This window comes from Brassica napus, chromosome C5 (assembly GCF_020379485.1).
Source record: "Brassica napus cultivar Da-Ae chromosome C5, Da-Ae, whole genome shotgun sequence".
NCBI lineage: Eukaryota > Viridiplantae > Streptophyta > Magnoliopsida > Brassicales > Brassicaceae > Brassica > Brassica napus.
In genome coordinates, this window is record NC_063448.1 from 49,583,476 (window position 1) to 49,592,650 (window position 9,175).

The 9,175-nt window shown below is 32.4% G+C and overlaps 1 protein-coding gene across 1 annotated transcript; it reads right to left on the reverse strand.

Annotated features, from left to right (window-relative positions):
• Window positions 1-6,159: 6,159 nt before the first annotated feature.
• On the reverse strand, window positions 6,160-8,319 carry LOC106444081 (GDSL esterase/lipase ESM1). The gene is made up of 5 exons (XM_013885603.3): window positions 7,996-8,319; window positions 7,746-7,864; window positions 7,113-7,313; window positions 6,761-7,010; window positions 6,160-6,661 (listed from the first exon to the last, which is right to left on the reverse strand). The coding sequence occupies exons 1-5, from the start codon at window positions 8,255-8,257 to the stop codon at window positions 6,327-6,329; spliced, it is 1,167 nt and encodes a 388-aa protein (XP_013741057.1). The 5' UTR covers window positions 8,258-8,319; the 3' UTR covers window positions 6,160-6,326.
• Window positions 8,320-9,175: the final 856 nt, after the last annotated feature.

The following is a 9,175-nucleotide window of genomic DNA, read 5'->3' on the forward strand; positions in this document are numbered from 1 at the left end:
CTTGCTTACAACTATTTATACAGAACTTGGATCTCTTAAGCCTTAGAAATCAAAACCATAATCGTTGGATAAGTGTCTCATTCTAGACCACTACATACAGATCGACAATGGCTTGAATTTTGTGGTGCATTACTACTTCTCCAGCTAGCTTCACCACCCTTTAGACAATACAACTCTGTACAGTTTTGAATGAAACACAAACGTTCCATCATTTGCCGTCTGTTGAATTGGGCTTTGCGTTATATCTCTGAGGTCCACAACTATCCTTCGTTTTGACCCATGACACTTTATCATCTTCCTTTCCACACGTCTCTGTTCTTAGGAAGCAGAGTAGTATTACTTACATGATATACATTTGTGCATGTCACACATAAATGATAAATGTCGTGATATTCAATCTACATATCACAATACTAAAAGGAGAATAAGGTGAATGGTGAGAGTATCCACGCCAGTTAAAAAAATCAGCCTATCAGAAGGCTTTGTTTCCCCATGTCAGGTAAGATTCAGTCGACTAAGTTTGGTCATGGGCCATCTGTGTGTTCTTAAAAAAATTCACTATGACTCATATCAAGCCCATATCTCTTCGTCATCGTTTCAACTCTTCTGAGAATCACCGTTACTCAAAACCCTCTTTAAATATGTACAATCTCATATATTGCCAGTAATATCTTTCTCTGCCGTTTAGTTCATCGTCAATGATCTTTTCGTTTGAAGACTCCGGCCCATTCGCATCGCTCCCACTGCTTTCTTCTATTACGTATACCCAGGTGTGTGTCTGAGTCTTTCTTCTCTATTCATCTTATTAGTTTATAAGATTTCAGACATGATCTTGAAATTCATCGATTTATGTTACATGTTTTTACAGTTAACGTCATCATGGAATATGTTCTGATTTTAGGCAAAATGTATGTTATCTTCAGATTTCTCTTCTGCTTTGTCTTTCCCTCCCTGTTATACAAGAAAGCATATCAAAACACAAACCATGAGAAGTCATATTATGAACTTTGGCAACAACATTCTGGTGGGTTGTTTTTATATAATTAGTGTAACAATATTTGGTTTGTAACAAAATCAGATTTTGAAAAATGATTGGTTGATATATGAAGGTGATGTGTGATGCTTACATGCCGGCTGGGAATCCAATTCCGACCAACAAGAGGCACAACGCTGCTAAGATCTTCAGCAGCTCCAAAGTTGCCTCTGAGGAGCCTTGGTACTATCTTCTTCTTCAGCTGTATATTAATCTCTCTTCAGATTAATCATTTATACATATACTCTTTGTTTGTGATTCAATAGGTATGGGATTGAGCAAGAATACACATTGATGCAAAAGGGTGTGAACTGGAAATTAATCATCGTAAGCATTATGTCTTCATCCAATATCATTCAAACAACAATACTGATTTCATTTTTGTGGACATCTCTTTTGTTTGGTTACAGGGTTCTTCCATTAGATAATGTTGAAGATCTTACCATGCCGACAATGTACTGGCCAGTTTAAATAAAGCTTTGAAGAGGTGTGGTGCATAACTGACATCTTAGTCTCTTTAATTTCTATGTTTTTTACTTCTCAGTTTATCGTTTTTGATCCCGCTTAACTGTAGGTTATATATGTTATCCTAAAACTATTTACAGTGATCTTTCAATGATAAATCTTCACCTGAGTGTAGATTTATGGCGGGCACCTTTTAAACACACATATTTATACTCTTTCTTTTTTGGCCAAACACAGATTTATACTCTTTATAATTCATAATTACTGACTACCTTTTGTTTTCGACCTGATCTTCAGAAAATCATAATACACTCTTTATAAATTATAGTTTCAGATTCAAACTGCAGCTCAGAGTTTTAAGCGTAACAAGCTGGTTAGCAGAACAATTCAGACAAAGAACTCAGGTGTCTGGAGATGACACAAAGGTCTTGATGGAATTGAAGTATGGTAAAGTGGAAGCAAACTTGAATCACTAAAGGGAGCTAAGGAGGCTGAAACAGATGTTTGAGACTCGAAATAAGAATTGTGGAAGGAGACAAAAGGAAATGAAAACGATACTGAGCAAAGAGAAACAACTTTGGACAAGGTGAAGCGTAAGTGGTGGGAGTGGTTAAGGAGTACCAGATTTTGATGGTCTGTTTCTTTTCTTGAGACTCACGTCTCTTTTTAACACGTTTGGTGTTAATAAGATTTTGGTTTAAAAATGAGTCATATTTCTCATGTCCATCCAAATCTACCGGCAGATTTTGTTAATATTTTATATTAAACATGTATTTCAATATCGATTTGTCAAAGATTCCAAAATCATGTGGACAGACCAGTGTTGTGTACTGTTCTTTTCGTTATTTAGAAAAAAAGGTCATGGATCTTGAAATCAGAAAGATTAATTTTAAGACTTCTCAAACATCATATTTAGAAATTCAATTTCATTTAAAAAAAAAGAAAATCTTTAGTATATAAGCTTACATAAATTTCTAGAATTAAACATATATAACACTGCATGCAATGTTCTTGATAACATAAATGCTTTAACATTCAAATAAAATTATATACAATCAAAATAAATGAATATATAAATATAGATTTCTAATAAATAAATATCAACACATTGTTTTGAATAGTTATGATTTGTCAGTTACGAAAATTGCAAAACCTTCCAAATTCTATTTAAAATAAATATTTTCAAAATTTTCTCAAATAAAATGCTTTGTGTTCTTCTTTTTTTTCGAAACACAAATAAAATGCTCTGTGTTCATATCAGGCCTGGGCATTTCGGGTATCGGTTCGGTTCGGGTATTTCGGATTTCGGGTAGTTCGGATAGGGGCTAGAGGATCCATTTAGTACTTGACCTATTTCCGGTTCGGTTTGGTTCGAATAGTTTTGGGTTCGGTTCGGTTCAGATAGTAAATGTAGGAACCGGAAAAAGTTCGGTTCTCATTTGGATCCGGTTCGGGTTCAGATAGTTCGGGTAGTTCAGATAATTTGGATAAAATATCGGTTATTTAGGGTAAAATATCAAATAATTAAGATGATTTAGATAAAAAATTTGGATATTTCGGATTACTTTGGATATTTCGGATAAAACTATCCGGATAGATTCAGATACTTTCAGGTAGTTTGAGTACTTTATAATAATTTAGTTAGCTTCAACTATTTTCAGATACTTTTAATATAATTTTAAATTAAAAATATATATTTAGTGATGTTATATGTATATATAATTAATATTTTTATATATTCGGGTACCCGTTCGGTTTCGGTTCGGTTCGGTTATTTCAGATATAAAAATATATGAACCGCTCGAGTATTTGAGGGTATTGGTCCGGTTCCGGTTTCGGGTATTTCGGTTCGGTTCTGGTTCGGTTCTTCGGTTCCGATTATATAATTAATATTTTTATAATGTTCCGGTTATTTTCGGTTCGGTCCTAGGTACTTACAAAAGTTGAACCATGCACAAAGTAATCACACCTTTTCGATTAATAAAATAGTTAATTTATAAATATTATTTGTCATAACAAAACATATATAAAATCTCATTATAAAGAGTTTAAAATTTACAGAAAATTGTTCATATATAAACAACTAATTTTGGTTAGTTATACAAAAGTATATCCTCTAATTTTTTAATAATGATTAGAATCTACCTTCATTTTTAATATTTCAGCATTAATTTAAAATAGCAAATAGTACAATTAATTTTTGTCAACATTATTTGTAACAAAAACAAATTAAGGTTCATGTTTCTTCGTCTATGTAAAAAAAACAAAAAATATACAAATATTAGTTAAAAAGAATGAATTATTATGAAATATTCACACTTATTATACATTAAAATATATTTTCTAAATTTGTATTTTCATCTTATTATACACCTATTTCATTTTAAATCATTAAGAATATAACTAGCTTAGACTTTCAAGTAAGAAATTTTGTTTAGAATTAGCATGAATGAAACACTCTAAAAACACGATCTTGCTGGATTCACAACCCAATTTTTATTTTTATTTTTAAACAAACAACAATTTCATCTAAAACCGTTTTTGCATGTTGACTTTCTTATAACTATCTATATGGGGAGAAGGAGTGAAAGTTTCGGATAATTACAAAAGTAAAAACAAAGTTCTTTTGGTTGCACTAATTCAAAAGTATACAAATTTAAATACAAAACATTAAATTATAATGTATTATATTTTAAATTATTGAAAAATACAAACAAATAAATATCCGCTTTAACACCAACAACAAGATTTCACTTCAGCAGTTTCATACATTAGAAAATTGCTTAAAATATAACAATTAGATATCACTTTCCAAAAATACATTTAATCAAAACTACCCTAACATTTGAGTTTAAGATCTAATGACAATTTTTTAGGGTTTAGCATTTAAGGGATGAGATTGGTTATACGTCTATAAATAATTCTTAGACATATATAAATGATTATGAGGGCTATATAGTTTAGTTTTTTTATCACAAATTTAAAGTATTTATGAAAAAAATCATTCTTTAAAAATAAATTTGAAAATAGGATCAACTCTGTGGTAAAATTAGATTTCCCCTTAACATTATCAGAAGAACTTTCACATAAAACATATGCAAAATACACTAAGGTAAGAAATACTAAACACATAGCTCGCCATTTAAATAAATCGCAATTAAAAAATATAGTACTCCAAATTACTTTATTATAATTTTAGATATACTATACTATTGTTGATCAAATATTATGTAAAACTATTTTCAAATATAATATAAATTAAAATGGTGAAAATTATTGTGTATATATAAATTAAAATGGTAGAAATTATTGTATATAATCTGCGCATAGCGCGGAAAATGGATCTAGTATAGTAAATAAAAGAATTTGGGGATGATTTGAGGACAGTATCTATTTTCTGCAGGCTCTTTTGATCTTCATCCTGTTTGATATAATAACTTCAGCAAAAAGAATGGAAAGAGTTGACGCAAATGCTCTTATAAATGATAAAGTGATTCTAATTTATATACATGCATATCCAAATTTTTCTTTCAACATTTTTCTAATTAGTTTTTAAAAATCTTTTCTTCCTTTTCAACATTATTTATATAGTAAAAAATTATGAACAACGCCATTATACACTATCTTCACAAGCCTAAACAATCCATGTTTATACGTGCATCTATATTATTAAAGCAGGATCCTATTGTCTTTTTTACCTTAGACTGCCCTTTCTTTATTAACATTGCATGTTTCATTAAGGGCAATCAAGTAATATTAATAACACATCTATATTGGGCCATTATTTTCGGATCCAGCCCACTATCCACATCAGATCTCTCTTGGACCATTTGGGCCGATTAAGAAATCAGATTCAATTCTCACATTTTTTTTCCTTTGGGCCATTAAGTCCAAGTTCAAATAATTTTTTTTTTCAACCATTCTTAATTAATTTTTTTTCTTTTCTTAATATAATTTAAGCATTCATAAAAAAAAATTGATTTTTTCATTGAAAAGTATAATCTATACTATTAAAGCAGGATCCTATTGTCTTTTTTACTTTAGCCTGCCCTTTCTTTATTAACATTGCATGTTTCATTAAGGGCAATCAAGTAATATTAATAACACATCTATATTGGGCCATTATTTTCGGATCCAGCCCACTATCCACATCAGATCTCTCTTGGGCCATTTGGACCGATTAAGAAATCTGATCCAATTCTCACATTTTTTTTCCTTTGGGCCATTGAGTCCAAGTTCAAATAATTTTTTTTTTTCAACCATTCTTAATTAATTTTTTTTCTTTTCTTAATATAATTTAAGCATTCATAAAAAAAATTGATTTTTTCATTGAAAAGTATAAATCTTTATTAAAAGTATATAATTATTTTTATTAAATATATTAACCACATAATAAAATTAATTCATCAGAGTTATACCAACTTAATTCATTAAAAAAATAAAGTTTAATTTTTTAAACATAAATAGTCATTTAAAATGAAACACGATAAAGAAAGATAAAAAGTTTAAGTCTTTTATAAAATAAAAGACAAATATATGAAATATGGCGCTAAATATTTGTCAATTGAAAAAAAAGGAAAATAAACCCGCGCTTGAAAGCGCGGGTCAAAATCTAGTTATGCATATTATTAGTCCAGCCAAGAATGAGAAAGTGATCAAGCTGTAGAAACATCTGCGACCTCTCTTATTATTCTATCCACAGATAACGAAACAGAATACATTTCAGATACTCAAAAGCAATTTATTCAACGTCATAAGCACAATCGCAACGAAATGATTCATAGAGGATGGTATTGGCAGCTAATCTTACATATGATTCAGCTCAAACTCATCCAATTAAATCAAGAAGCCGATAAACCGATGTAGATTTGGTAGATGAACGACGACGGACCGACGACAAGTTAGGCTCCCACGACTCAAGCATGTTCTCTCCAGCTGGAAACACAATGAGCTCACGGACCGTCATCGGTTGGATCACATTAGTGTCAGCTCCATAGATCAGATGAGCTAATTCCTCTTGAGCCTTCTCTGTGTTGTGACGTCCGTCAAAGAAGAGATACGACCTTTGATACTCACATAGTTTCGAGTGAACGTTTCCCATTCCGCAACCGTACGCAGTGTGCGTCCCAACACCGCAACATGATGAGTTCGCGATGTAGAACCCTATACATGTAAAGAGATATATATGTTTAAACAAACCATATATGTCTCACTATAACTTTGAAATTTAATGAAAAACAATTGATATATTGATTTAATTACGGTAGTTATGAGGTCTCTGTGTCCTACGAAGGATGGCGTTGTAGAAATCAAAGACGGTGAACTGAAAACCAGGGGATTTGGCAAACTGGTTCAACATCGGACCGATCTTCTCGTTGTGTTGTTTGGCCAAATCGTTAAGTGGCTCGTAACAGTCGTTGCCGGTTCCATGTTCTTGTCTCACGATCGGTAAACAACCCAATGGTGCAAGCAATTGAACCATGAACTTACTGGCTCCCAAGGAGTATAACAACTGTCACACATATAATAAACAATTTTATTAATAATAAACAAGTACATAAGAAAATTGAACATAAAAGTGGAAAACGTATAAACTGGTTTATTGGCAACTTACGCCGATGTCGTTTTTTAATTTGTTCGTGACGGAAATGACAAAAGCTTGCTGAGCAGAAGCGTCTGCAGTGGGATTGGTCTTGGTGAAGTTCAAATAATCTTCTGTACCGATGTATATCATAAACAGTGATTTCTCGATGTAGTCGTCGGTCCAATTTGATTTCATGCTTCTGAACTTGTTCACTTGTTGATTCAGTGTCATCTGCATATATTACGTGTGTGAATGTCAATAAACATGTTATATATTTGTTTGAACAATAAACAAATATATAACATGTTTATTGACATATAAAGAATATGTTTATGTTAACAACATGGTTTTGTTTATTATTTTGTAATTCCAACGTGGACAACCGAAGATAAAATCATGCATGGCTTCTTATTTTACACATTTTCGCAGACTCTTTTTCCTAATTTTCAATCATTTGTTCTTATTTTGCAAATTACCCTTAAAAAAAGCTTTGGCTGATTTGATCTTTTAAATACATAAAATAATAAATGGAAAAAGGAAAGAGATGAAAGCCAACATCTGTTACTAATAACTTTAACATAAAAGCAAATTTGTTAATATGTTTTTAATTTCTCCTTTTTGGTAAAAGAAGTTTATGTGTGTTTTTAGTGAAAGCTGACTTACAGATTCCACCGGAGCTCCAAGGATAGAAGCATCAGCGACGGCAAAACTAGCTCCACGTGAAAGATTAGCGCCTGGTTTAAGTGCAGGCGGGATTCCGTTCGGTATGGATATGAAGTCACCTATACAATCACCATTCTTAATGTTATTTTTTTCTAATGAACCACTGTTATAATATGTTATTATACTAACATAACACGTACGCACAGTATACATATATATCAGTGAATGATAGCGTGGAAAAAGTGCATACCGATAAAATCGGGGACAATGTGGCCGTCGGAAAACTTCCCGTTAGGGTCGTCAAGGGATTTTCCATAAGGCCATAGGGTTTGTGGAAGATTTTTATTTTTGCTTAGAAACGCTTTGTTTCCGGCGTCGTAATAAGAGTCTCCGAAAGTAAACAACGCTACTTCCGGAACACCCTGGCCGGCGTAGACGATGATCGGATTATGGAAGATGGTTAGTACCAATATGGCTCCTATAACACTCACCAAATCACACTTTCCTACCATCTTTGTATATTATTAGTTATGCGAGCATGAGTGAAAGATTATATATTGGTCGGGTAGGTGAAACTTCACACTCTCCACTTGTCATATTTATATTGCAAAAGATGATAATAATTAGCTTCACTGATTCTTTAAATTAATAAAATACATTAGCAAAAAAATCTAAACGAATCTTAAATATAAGGCTCAAGTGGCATGTTAAGATCAAGTATACCCTACCTCAACTTTTTTGGTAATTTTGCGAGAAGAAAACACTATTTAATAAAGCCTATTTCAAGGAAATATGACATTTGAGATAAATTCTACTATTCCATGTTGTATAACGTATCACCTCGTCCTGATGAACGGGGAACCATGGGGAAATATTGTTCCAGGGAGAGGTTTACGTCAAGGAGATCATTTGTCTCCTTTCATATTTATTCTAAGCACGGAAGCGTTCGTTATCCTTTTAAATCATGCATAGAATCAAGGGAAGATAACGGGGATGCGAGTCGCACGCGCTAGCCCCTCGGTATCGTACCTTCTTTTTGCTGATGATAGCCTTTTCTTCTATAAGGCGGAGCCCCGTAAATGTGAAGAAGTTATGAAAATAGTCGGAAAGTATGAAAAAGCGTCAGGTCAATGTATTAATTTTGATAAATCTTCATTACTCTTTGGTAAGAAGATTGCAGTGAATGATAGACAGCAAATCAAAGACACTCTTGGAATCCAGAATGAAGGGGGAATGGGAACATACTTGGGAATACCAGAGGATATTAGCGGATCTAAGTGCAAGCTCTTCGCTTTCCTAAAAGAAAAAATATTACATAGAGTGAATGGTTGGACATGTAGATGGCTATCGAACGGAGGGAAGGAAGTTTTGATCAAATCTATTCTCCTAGCTCTTCCCACATATGTCATGTCAAGCTTTTTACTCCCTGT

What these genes read in the sequence shown, in the direction of transcription:
- LOC106444081 (XM_013885603.3), bottom strand. Translation starts at nt 8,257, where the DNA reads ATGGTAGGAAAGTGTGATTTGGTGAGTGTTATAGGAGCCATATTGGTA. An exon ending in CATTGTCCCCGATTTTATCG is followed by an intron (nt 7,865 to 7,995) that starts GTATGCACTTTT and finishes GTGATTGTATAG; the next exon opens with GTGACTTCATATCCATACCG. An exon ending in TTGGAGCTCCGGTGGAATCT is followed by an intron (nt 7,314 to 7,745) that starts GTAAGTCAGCTT and finishes TAATATATGCAG; the next exon opens with ATGACACTGAATCAACAAGT.